Source organism: Malurus melanocephalus, unplaced genomic scaffold, assembly GCF_030028575.1.
Source record: "Malurus melanocephalus ecotype Western Australia unplaced genomic scaffold, MMel_1.1 scaffold_242, whole genome shotgun sequence".
Classification (NCBI taxonomy): Eukaryota; Metazoa; Chordata; class Aves; order Passeriformes; family Maluridae; genus Malurus; species Malurus melanocephalus.
Window position 1 is genome coordinate 218,908 of NW_026623474.1, and position 12,519 is coordinate 231,426.

Below are 12,519 nucleotides of genomic sequence, written 5' to 3' on the forward strand. Positions count from 1 at the left end.
ATTTCATTAAACACTCTCCCCTTAATTGCATATGTAAAAACTACCTTTATGTTCCAAGGGCAGAGTAGAAATTAGCCAATAAACAAGAGCTGTACTTTCAATTGTGGAACAAAACTCAGGTTTCACTAATACTTTGGAAAACAGCTAACTGAATGAGTCAAGCTGTGTATTTGTTAGAAACAGGCAAATCAAATCATATAAAAAGCACACTGAAGAAGAACTGCAAAGTGAGAATGACTTGTGAAAACATTTTCCTTAGTAAGAGGTACTATTAACTGAAAGTAAATAGTGTGAAGTAATAGTACAAACTACAACTTACATTGAAATCATGAGATTTGATAGTGAGCATTCAAAATTATTAGCAGCAGCAATTTTGCAGTAATCACTAAAGTAACTTTCTGGTGTTTTCAGCAGTTACATAAAGATGCAGAAAATCAAACAAATTAAAGCCCAGCTGCAAGTGTTCTATGAAGAAAATAGAAACATTAATAGCTATAATCCCTTATCACCAAAATAACAGGTAGAAAGTAGCTTTCTCCTAAAAAAATAAAATCCAAAGAAATCTCCCTGGTATAGAATATCAGTCACAGCACATGGACTTGCATTTCCTCTTGCATGTGTTCCATGTCAACTTAAAAAAACCCCAAACCAACCAAAACAAAGACCCCAAACAAATACAGCTAATCCCAAAAAAACCCAGCATTTGCATGCATAATATGATGTCTGTGTGTTCCTTTCTGATAGAAGAAAGGACAAAAACAATTCTAAGAGAAGCAAATTTAAACTTGCATTCCTGCGTAGGTCTTGAGGATGCTGCCAGAAGAATTKACCCCTGAACATAAATTAGGTGATAACAATGAACAGTAAAAAAGAGCCAAATGACAAGTTTACCATCTCTAAGTAATTTACACGAGACAGTTCCAGACAATCTCCTGAGCACTTTAGGAAAATTATCTTAAACAGATTCTATATCTCCATGGGCAACAATAAATAATAGCATGGCAGAGTAGCAATTAAATTTGTAGCAAATAGTTACAATGAACATCAGATTTCTCCTGTTCCTATATTTCTGTAAGATAGAGTGTCCAGTACCAATTTTGYGCCCACTTTGAACAATTCAGACTATTCTGCAAAGAGTAAAACTYATTAATTAAAAAAAAGCAAGGTAGGCAACTTGCAAAAAGCAATTAGGCAACTTAGTGCTCCATGGATAGCAAGTATCTCATCAGTGAAAAAAAACCAACAGAATCTTATCATCCTTAGAAGGAAGTATTTTAAAAGGCCAACTTTCAACATGAATTCGGAAATGTGATKATAGAGGAGAATTCTTAACTCAAGAGACAGGCTCACACAGAGAGCATAAACGAAAAACCTGCTGGAACCCTCCACAGAATTGTGATACTGCAAAATCAAATTCTGATCAAAGGCTTGAGGCTTCATCTAATAGGAAGTAATAACATCCTATAACTTTGTTTAGTCACCATTAGATCAATTAATGAATACACTCTGCCTTCAGATTAGCTACTGAGAGGGTTCAAGRAGCAGTATCATGACTGAGGGAAGTGAGCGGGTTCTCTGCAGGTCCAGTCAGCCACCCAAATAAATTCCATTACAGCATTAGGGCATAGAGATTTCTACAAAAAAAAAAAAAAGCAACCAAAAAGCAAAACGAAACCAAACCAACAAAACCAAAACACAACCCAAAACCCCATAAAGGTACATTTAATTAAAAGACACAGCAGTTTTTAACTGTCACAGTTGCATTTTCAAAACACRTTTGAGTTAAATTGTCTTTATTGCTTTCCCTGTGCTAGTAATATTCAGAGCAATGAAGGTAAAATCTAATCTATTGATTAGATCTTCAACATATATACCATTACCTTGCTGAACTACCCTCCACTTCATCAACACCATTAGCCAGCTTCACCTTCAAACCTGCAGAGSATGACTACTTCTTAAAAACAAGAGGCCTTTCCTCTTATCTTTACAGATTCTTTATGMTAGCACAGCACTGTTGTGAAATTAATATATTATGGAGGTTTTATGCTCACCAGACATAAAGTTGTTGTCCTGATAAACTCTGAAAGTATGAAATGGTTTATTTTTTAATTTCAAAAGGGTATTTGATAGAGACTTTCRGTGTGGCTGAATTGAAWAAAATATGTTATTTCCAATATTTTACAAACTCTATTAAACAGAGAAAAAGCATGTGCCCAATACAATTAAAGCAAGCCTTCTTTAATGAGATTTTGCTGATCACATATCAGCAGCACCACCATGTGTTAAGTGAACAAGACATTTACTGCTGAGAAAGCACAACTATTGCTGAATATAATCAACCATTTACCATTTAATTAATTTATGTATGCCTAAATAGCAACAATATTTTCACATCATTTTGCCATGCCAAATTTATGTAAAACCTTTTAACCTAGCATTTCAAGTAATATTAGAATTTTAAAGTGTTAAAAAATCCCACCTTATTATTTTTCCATGGCTAATGAAAGARGAGAGAAATAATATCCCTGAGAAGGATTAAATAAGATCTAAAGTCAGATGCAGTGAATGGATTCAGTGTATCACCATTTACAAAGGAGGGAAAGAGGAAGGGAAAGAGCGAGGCAAAGAAAAGGCTTTGTTCACTAGTATGATACAAGTAATAAATAATTACTTCATAAATAACATAAAACTAATGGTCAAAACAAAAGTATTAGTTACAACAGAAATACTTCTTTAGAAAGTCTAAATTTACCCACTGTCAGATTATTAGGAGAATATTTTTTATATTACTTACACTAACACAGGTTTTCCTGATATCTTAGGGCTGTTTAAAACTTCGATCATGGYTTGTTTTGTTTCTTCCATTCTTTCAATGTCACTGGAATCCACCACAAATATGACACCGTAGGACTCGGCATAGTAATTCCTCCAGATATTCCGAATTCGTTTACCGCCTCCCAAATCAAAGATGGTGATTTCGAAGCGTCCCTGTTTAAGATCAATTTTGGAAAATCCAACTGTTGGAGCCACATCTTCAGGAGACTCTGTCAGAGTTCAAAGAAGAAAGCCTTTAGTTTAAAGAGGATTTTATAGTGGGATTTGTGTAGCAAAATTTGCATTTTAAAAAGATGGAGCAAAACCTCCTTGTCAAATATTGCTGACTGCATTTTTGCTTGCATGAAGATTTTCCCTCTCCTCRGGGAATTTTAGATTCACTAGTCTCCAAGTAGTTACTTTACATTAATTTAGACAGGAACACTGGGAGACCGGAAGGGGGAGAAAAGAAAGAATCAAAAAGGGCAAATTTTAATATTTCACACCACAGTTCCATTGCAGTGGTGATCACTGTACTGTGTTTTTATTTCCACTCTCACTCCCACACTGAACAGTTAAAAAGCATTTCCATGGTAGTAATCCAAGTTTGAGAGGGAAAACAACCAAAACAGTTAATGCATCATGACCTGGCAACCCTTGCGCCAGATTTGTTTTCTATGCCTTGTGATTGCCAAAACAGCTTCAGAAGTTCAAACCACTGGTTGAATTAAGTGACTGAAACCATGCTCTTCTGAGATGYGAAGTACTCGATTCCCTTTATTCAAGGCCAGGCTTTAGCCTGTGTTAGCTTACTTTCATTTGCTGGTTTTTCTAATTTGCCATGCAATATGCTAAAAATCTATATATTTCTACTTAATAGTTTTGCTAGCTGTCTCCCTTTCCTAAGGGCAAAGAAAGCCCGGACTTGCCTCACACCAGTAAGCTGTGCCTCCAGGGCTGAAATAATTGGCTCTCTGTCTCATGTAGCTTGGTAGCACCAGGCAAGAGAAAYAGATGTAAAATTCAGCTTGTTGAGAGGAGAAAAAAAATAAAGGCCTGGCCAAAAGCACTAAGCTCCAACAAGCAGTGGAGAGGCTAAATCCCATGAGCCTTCTGTTTCTACCCTTAACACAGGCAAGATGGGCATTCAGAATATTAAGTCCTGGGAACAGCCAGAGAAATCAGAACTATTTTTTCCTTAAGTTTCCCCTTAGAAAGACACATCTTTATATATTTTTTTCCCTGAAAAATAAGACTTTGAGAAATAATTGTTCCATTTAGATGGTAAAGGTAGTAAAATTGGTTTCCAAATAGAAGGGAAGACTAAATAATGAAACACTTCTGTTTTCAGGGTAAAGATTCAGCAATAGGATAGAATATTCAGGATTTTATTTGTGCTTTAGCAAGTCTATGAACTTACATAACACAAGTAAACAAACTCGAGGTGGAGTCTCCAAGTCTGCCAAAACACTACTGAGTAAACTCATGTTCTTGCACAAGATGAAAGTTATTTAGAAAGGCAATCCCACAAGTGGGAGGAAAAAGAAAAAAAACAGAGAATTTTTGTTTTCATGAGCACAAGTTTTATCTCAAATTATATCCTGCTTGMATGTTACAGGGAAAAGTACCTTTCAAAATCAAGTAGTCTCTTAGTGACAATTTTATCATCATTTTCTGATTATAAATAATGATAAAAAATACTTAACACTTGAACCATCCCTAATGTTATTATACATACACATGCATCTCCTTCTTTTGAACCTTTTCTGCTTATATATTTTTACAACACTGAATTTTATGAAAAGTTTACTGGTGCATGCACAGTACTGGATGGTCACCTGAAAGCAACTTCAGCACATGAACATGGGTGAGAAAAACAAAAATCAAGTTCAAGTTMACAGTTTGCTTTTTCTATAGTAATGTTTATACCAAGATAAATATATATGTGATATTTAGGTGGCACGATCCCCACCATTTTCTTTCAACAATATAGGAGGGAGAGATACATTAAAGGATGAAGCAGTTTTTTCAGATTTAAATGATTGAAAATTAGGAATGATACTCTCAGTGCTCCATTTGGATCTAAATCAATCACTTACCTCCTTGAATTCCTCGGACTGTAGCGGTCTTCCCAGCATTATCAAGACCCACCATTATTAGTGTCACCTTCCTCCATAAGGAGAAAAAAAAAAGAGACAGTTATTTATTTTTTTTCCTCTAGYTACACATCACTTACTATATTTTTTAACACATGCACAGCAAATTTTCCACCAAACAGTAAGAAGAGGAGGTATGAAAATACCAAGGTGTTGTTACTATTGTATGTCTGGTGTTTAATATGTCCAATCATCTGATTAGAYAGAACAGCAGAACAAAGTGTGAAATGAAAAGTCTAGTTTCCGGTCTGAGTTTCACATGAGACAATGATTTTGCTTTCAACTTGTACTTGCTTGCTGCAATTTAATTTCACGGTACTGTAAATTTTATTGGTGTGGTCATGGTCCCTTTAACAATTTCTATAATTGTAGTTCCATTCCCCTGTATTTTTACCATCTCTCTGCCTTGAAGTTTTTCTTGTATTAGAAATTTATTTCTGTCTCCATCAGTGCATCTGAACAACACCATAAAGTATATAACACTTGTGTGGACAACACCAGATGCTGTAAATGTGTTGCACTTCCCATGCCTTTGTGTCTAGCTGGAGCAATCTAGACTGCAAATGTGCAAAACAGGGGTGTTGAGAATGTACAATATCTTAGCAAACTGGTACACAGGTTAATATTTTTACCAGGAWAGGATTTTAAAAGCAATAGGAAAAACATGTCTAGGTGTACACCTCGGTTCTTCCTCCTATTCACAAAGACTCATAGTGGTTAAAACAATTTTCTCAATTTTATGGCCCTTTTAGTGAAGTATTACTAAAAAACATTGTTATTTCCAGACTTTAAACTGTAATGGTATCAATGTAAAAAATGTATACAAGTTATTTCAGAAGAGCCAAAAACCTCTGAGAAAAGAATCTAAAAATACCAAATTATATTKTAGATATTCAAATTTCAGAAACTGAAAGAGCAAGACAAGAATTAAACAAACTTTACAAAAGTCTTGCCTGATTAACCTAGAGATCAGTGGAYAAGGGAAGGATTACAGATATAATTTTTTCAGACTTCTGTAAAGCCTTTGACACAGAACCCCACAACATCCTTCTCTCTAAAATGGAGGGATGGGTTTGATGGGTGGACTGATGCCCAGTCACATCCTGAGCATAGTAGATGGAGTGCAGCTTGGAGTCCCAATGGACATCAGTGACAAGTGTTGCCCCTCGGAGGTCCGTACTGGGACCAGTGTTAGGAGATAGAAAAGGTGCTGAGGGCAGTCTCAGCAAGTTTGCAGGTGAGTGGTGGGGCTGACACACCTGAAGGATGRGAAGCCATCCACAGGSACCTGAACAAGCTYGAGAGGTGGSAATCTGAGGAGGTTTATTTARTAACACCAGTACAAGGTGCTACACCTGYGTCTGGGCAAACCCCTGGTATCAACACAGGCTGGGGGGTGAGAAGATGGAGAAGTGCCCTGGGGAGAAAGGACTTGGGCGTACTGCTGGATGAGAGGCTAGGCATGATCAAATATGAAACAATGAATAAAAAAAAGATGAGAAACAGTTTAGGAAGGTCAGAAACGTAAAATACTTTCCCAYGTTTACCTGACAGGTTCCCTCCACCGTTTTAACCAGTTGCAGCAATTGGCCATTAGATTGAACATSCCTCTTCACCAGCCATCCAGAGCAACCAATGCTACAGGAATAATTTGGGCAGGCCAGAGCAACCCCAGGAGATTTGCAGAGAGACCACAGAGGCCTGCTAGAAAGAAAAAATAAGGATAAAATAAAAGCATAAGTAAGCACTGTATACAAGCAATATAAGCCTTTTCCCTGGCTGTTCAGTGTGTTATGTTCAGTCAGCCCCAGCACAGCCTCATGATGTCTTTCCCTTTTCCATCCTCTCACACCTCATCCACTCCYATTTTACAGATCTGGACAGCCACCTCACAGTACTTATCCCAAATAATAATGCAAGGCCACAGCACATAATAAAACCTGCAAGTTAGAGAAGCAAGACACATCCACCTACAAAATTTCAGTGCTTGTCTCACCAACACATCCCACAGTTGTGCTGACTGACAGAGAAAAAGGACCAATTTCAAGCCTGAGTAAGACTTACAAGAACATAACAGGATAAGGCATTAAAAGCAAACAAAGAACGTCCYTACCTACTAAGTATATTCATTTAACTGTCAATTTCTTCTACACAAAAAGATCCGACAACAAGGAAACTGGGTTCTCGAGTGAGTATTTTGAGGAACTGTCAATAATATCTAGTAATTGTCACTAAATTAAATAGAAGTGCCAAGTACGTCCATCATTCCACAACCCCACTTTCTACTCTTCAGTAGAAAGAAAGAATAAGTAGAAAGAAAGAAAAAGAATAGTCCTCTTTTTGAGAATTACCACAGCAAGTCTCCTAAAGCTTGTCYCTGAAAATTCCTGTCATGTTTTAAATTATAACTAACCTCAAACTAAACTGTGATGGTTTAGATAATTTATAGTGATAGGAACTGAACTCCTCCTGATCTTATGAAACTCCATTTTCAAGGTGCATGGATCTGCTGTCATTCAGCGTCAGAAATAGATCAGGTTTCATTCAAAGCAGAGACAACAGCTACTCTTTAAACATTTATATTCCATTATCCAAGAGAACCTGAGAATAGCTTCTCCAGAGGAGTGCTGAGAGTRTGAAGAGTAAAGAAGTTCCTAAAAAGAGTAAGATGTTTACAACTGTAACAAGTATTAAAAACAATCTCTGAGGAATACAAAATCATTTATACAAAAAGATATAAGAAAGAAACAAGCCCACATGCAGTGGGCTGTGGTGCCTCAATMCACAAGGAAGTCTGAACAAGGCTATCTTTGAGAACATAGCTACACAAATTTTCAGCTAGAAAGCAAAATTTAACAGCTCAGTGAACAGAATGTGCCATTGTCATTTTGCCAAGTGACAAAAATGTAACATTCTCAGTGCCTGAGCATCCCCACAGAACAATTCACATCCCATATTATAAAGACTCTTTCTCTTTAYTCTCGAGCCTATATATGGTCCCGAGCACTCAAATGGGATTCRTGAAATGAAGAGAGCTTCTTAAAGAGTGAAAAGCAGACAAGTATGTCAGGGCAGATGAATCTTGTTGGAATTGACAAATAAAATAAAAACTTTCAGAAACGTGCCATTATGGGACGAAAATGTGACCCATTCAACACRGCTGAAAAAATTATGGTAGGGAGGCAATTCACCTTTTGCTGTGCTAGTCTGGAGAGACTTGATGCCTGAAATATGTATGGAAGACATGACAGRAATTTTATAGGCTGCATTAACAACATCCCAAACCTGTTCCAGATACTGCATCTGTCAGCTTGTTGAGGTCAAACAAAACCAACAAGCCCAGAAACTTGCAAAACAGCAGTGAAGCCAGCACACCGAAGAGTACATTTAGTATTTCAAATAGCCTTCCATTGAGACTTTTACAGTACAGAGTTTATTTGAGTTGTTTAAGCTTTCACGTGCTGGGAAATATAGCTATACAAATCCTTTACAGCTGACCATCCTCAAACAGCTTAATTAYTGAACTTACTGTAATGTTAAGTAATGTTCCTTGTGTGAATGTTAATTCTAAGGCATTGTACTGCGCTACATTTTGAACAGCAAAAAGAGTGACTGAGCAGCAAAGTAGGCATAACCAGCAAAAAAAATGTGAACAACATCCTCTGCCAAAATTGTATTCAACAGCTAAACGAGATGCAAGCRACAACTGTGACGTCCTCAAAGACTGAAGCACTCAAGTATTTGTGCGGAACAGGTTTAGGACCAACAGATTTTCTGCAGAGATGTTACTATAAGTCCCACAGTTCAAGAGAGCAGTTTCCAGCCACGTTCCCAGCCTTCCTTTCCTGTTTCTAAAAAAGCAGCAGCTCTAAAACCCAAGCTTCGTTTCAGCTATGTGTCACCTGCGTGTCTCCCACTGTGGAAGCACTTTTCTGCTTTACAAACGCAACGCTTTCTATAAAAACAACTCTGACGAGGAAGCAGAGTCAGCACTCGGACCGCCGACCCCCGCTTCCCTCGGGCCCTTCCCCCGCCCCGCTCACCGCTGGCTCCGCCGAGGCCCCGCAGCTCAACGGCTGCGCTCGGCCCACGGCCCGCGGCCCGGGGCGCTCCGCCACGCGCGGCCCGGTCCCGCCACGGCGGCGGTGACGGCGGCCGGCGGGGACCGGCGTCACCCCCGGGCTGCGGTGGCCGCGCTCCGGCTCCGCTCGGCCGCTCCSGGTCACACGCTCAGGCCGGGACGCGCATTGGCGGCACCGGGRGCTCCTCGACGGCGCGGACGCGACACCGGACCGGTCACCCCGGGATACCGCCGACGGCGGCCGGGAGGGGACACACTTAATGGCGCGCACGGAGACGCGCGGGGGCGGGTCCGCGGCCGACCAATAGGAGGGGGCGGCGCGYCCGGCGCCCGCGGAGGATTAGCCAATCAGCGGCGAGGATCCGCTCCCCCGGCCCCCCCGCAGCATCGGGAGTAAACACGGGGGCGCGCGCCCGCGGCCGGCGTAACCCCGGAGCGATGGGGAGCGGCCCCACAGCGATGGGGGCTGTTGGTGCTGCCCGCCCGACCGCCCTGCCCCGCACCACTCCGCTCTACTGCTGCCGCCGCGGGGCCCTGCCCGGTCTGCGCACTCCGTTCCCGCCGGGGATGCCCGCGGAGCCCGCTGTGTGCGACCGCCGCCTCCGCGGGGCGGGCCAGGCGCTCCCCGTCCGCGCCCCCGCGGCGCTGTCCCCGGCGCCCTGGTGACGCTCCCGCAGGGCAGCGCTGCCCGGACACGGCCCAGCCTCGCCCCCCCGCGCCGCTGCCCCTCCCTCCCGCCCCCAGAGCCTCGTCCGGCCCCGCAGAGCAGCAGTCACGCAGTCCCGGCGCCCGGTCTCGGCCGCCCCCCGGTAGCGATGAGGCCGCGGGGCCCGCGGTGTCTCCCGCTGCTGGCGCTGGCCATCGCCCTGGCCGAGGCGGCGACCTGTGAGTGAGGCGAGGAGAGGCGGGGGGAGGCGCGGGGCCGTGTCCCGGAGCGCCGGGGGTCTGGGGCGAGGGGCGGCCGGGAGCGGTGGCGGGGGTGGGCTGCCCTTCCCGGCCGTGCGGGCATCGCGTCCGCCCTGCTCGGGGCGTGCAGCCCCTCCATCCCGTGGGGTTCGGCCGCTCTCTCGAAGGCAGCGGTTTCTGCCGGGGCGGGCGAGCTGTGGCTCGGGGTTGTGTGCTGCTCTGGAGCTGTTTGCGGCTGCAGCGCAGTTCAGCCGCCCACGGGAAGTGTCTGCACGGGGAGCTTGGTTCCCTTGCAAGAACAGCCCTCGTACATCATGATCTCGTAAGTGTGGCCTTATTGTGCAGTCCAGGCAGGCGGCCCCGACCCTTTTTTTCGAAGGGTCTCAGCCTTACTCTCACAGGTTAAAAAACCAAGTGTTTTGTGTTTGACACCGAAGACATTGAGCTTAATAGTGAAAGAAGACCGTGTACCTGAAACAAGCAGAATTGCAGCTCAAAGTAAGCCTGTTCCTGACCCCTTTTACTAATGATTAAACAGGCAGAAGAGGACCCTAATGTTTACTATTCTGTGAAGTGCTAGGGTTTCTGACTTAGGAAGATGAAAGTTCATTTTGTAACATTTGTAACRTGTCCTAAAAATAAATCTTATAAATATTTCATCTTGATAGTTTCTCCTGTTTTCATCACATTTTCGGTTCCATTTGTCTTTTCCACTGCATACCTTATAACTTTTCTTAACGGCAGGAAACTGGCTGTCCTCCTCATCCAAAATTTCTGTAGTCCATATTGTCCAGTTTCCTATCCATGCCAGGGATTTATGGAATTGTGGGGGCAAGGTGGGAGGAAAAAACAGCTTTATAATGCAGCTCATACCGTTCAATAATCATAAAAAAGTTGCTTCTGCAAGCCTTAGTACAGGTGGATTTAGTCAAACATCAGGTGAGGGTCTCATTTTGAAGAAGGTGCAGACAAATATTAGTGGCTGATTTTATTTTGCTGGCTGCCTAATGTCACTTAGGGGCATTTCTGGGGTACTCGTCACTGGAGTCGTGGAGCTTTGCAAGCAAGGTTGTGCAGCTTTCTACAGTGGCATCACACGTCCTTTTTATTCAGTTTTATTCTAGTGCTTTCCTTGGCTGGGATATTAGGTAAGCAGCTCTAAGTTATGTGTGAGTGGCCCACTTAAAACAGGTTTATGGTTGCATCTGCACAACAAAACAGCTGTAAGAAACCTGAATCTCATCCTCTCCCACAACTTTTCCTTTTTAGTAGCATTGCTTCTAAACAGGTGCTTGATACACATTCACTACACACCTCTGAAATTGTAAGGCTCTTGAGTAGGGAAGGCTTCAGTGATCAACAAATGAAACACTCCGAGTGCATTAAGGGTTAACTTGGTTTGGCAGGGTCAGAAMTGGGCTGGAGTTTCCTGTAATCAGCCTGGCAGCAGCAGCAGCAGTCAGGATTTTGTGTTTTTAGTAGAGGTGCTGTAATAATCTTTGTAATTAAAACACAGATGAATAAATACACCGYTAATTCTGTGCATGGGGACTCAAATACCTGCACTAAAAAAAACATGGAATTTGTTTTGAGTTACGTGATGTATTTAAACTCAGAAGTCTTAGGAAATCAACTTAGRAGAAGAATGAACTGCTTTGATGTAGGGGAAAAGACCTGTTCCCATCACCCCACTGTATTGAGAACATGAAATAGAAAGTGTTGTATCTGTTTGTACACAATTGAAAATTTCTTGTCTTTTATTTACTGTAAAACTGTGTAAAAATGACAGTGATGTAGCTAAAGGTCAAAACAAGATGGTTTAGAGTCAGCTGTGAATTAGACCTTATGTACACCACAGAGCCTCTGCCTTAAAGCTATGCCAGAATGCTTGTGGGGCTAGAAATCTCCAATGGAAATAAACCCAGAAGGTATAATACACARTTTTTCTAATTTTGTTGTCACTGCTTTTGCCTCAGGACAGATGCATCTTCCTGCATGATTTTTATTAGTGAGAAAGAAAGCATTTACTCACATTAACTCAAATGTCTCTTCTTTGCAACTTGCTGGTTGCTGTCTGAGATAGAGAGAGGTGTGCTGCAAAACCTTTGAGGTGAGCTGTAGTACATCCATGCTCAGGAAATCTTACTGCCTTACCTGTGGCAGTTTGATCAGAATGAAAGCAAATAGACCAGTTTGTAGCTACAAACTCACCTCACATCAAATTCACTCAGGATGTTGGAACACAAAGGTTTCTTCAGATCCAGTGTTGCAGCACTTCAGAATGCTTCAGTTGGGTTCTCTGWCACTTGATAGAGACCTTTAATTGTTTAGGATGATGTAGTTTTAGTTAAATGTTAAATCTGTCTCCATTCTGTCTCAGATCACTCCAGCSTGTCTCAGGCTCTGGGCCTCATTAGCTGCCCTTTTCTAGTAAGGTTCTTGAATTTTTTTTTTCCTTTTAGTGCAGAGAATTTGGAAGTTCTTCTCTGGCACTTGGCTGCTGGTTCTCTCATGAAGGTGCTCATGAAGGGTTTGAGGAATTCTCACAAGCAGTACTGGCTT

At 42.0% G+C, this 12,519-nt stretch overlaps 2 protein-coding genes across 6 annotated transcripts in view; one reads left to right on the forward strand and one right to left on the reverse strand.

Annotated features, from left to right (window-relative positions):
- The window catches only part of ARL13B (ADP ribosylation factor like GTPase 13B), a 33,186-nt gene extending 23,879 nt beyond the window's left edge, over positions 1 to 9,307 (reverse strand). For 3 of the 5 annotated variants that reach the window (XM_057375187.1, XM_057375190.1, XM_057375189.1), the window contains exons 1-4: positions 9,014 to 9,307; positions 6,518 to 6,671; positions 4,914 to 4,984; positions 2,795 to 3,044 (exon numbers count right to left, since the gene is read on the reverse strand). In XM_057375187.1, coding sequence (XP_057231170.1) covers positions 2,795 to 3,044; positions 4,914 to 4,984; positions 6,518 to 6,576 — 380 coding nt within the window. In that variant the 5' untranslated portion in view covers positions 6,577 to 6,671; positions 9,014 to 9,307. Of the gene's footprint in view, positions 1 to 2,794; positions 3,045 to 4,913; positions 4,985 to 6,517; positions 6,675 to 9,013 lie in introns of all 5 variants that reach the window. The other 2 variants (XM_057375188.1, XM_057375191.1) reach the window with 2 other exon arrangements.
- A 471-nt stretch (positions 9,308 to 9,778) lies between these two features.
- PROS1 (protein S) overlaps positions 9,779 to 12,519 on the forward strand; it is a 22,260-nt gene continuing 19,519 nt past the window's right edge. Inside the window, exon 1 of the mRNA XM_057375186.1 lies at positions 9,779 to 9,936. Within this exon, the coding sequence (XP_057231169.1) occupies positions 9,867 to 9,936 (70 nt within the window). The 5' untranslated portion in view covers positions 9,779 to 9,866. The remainder of the gene's footprint in view (positions 9,937 to 12,519) is intronic.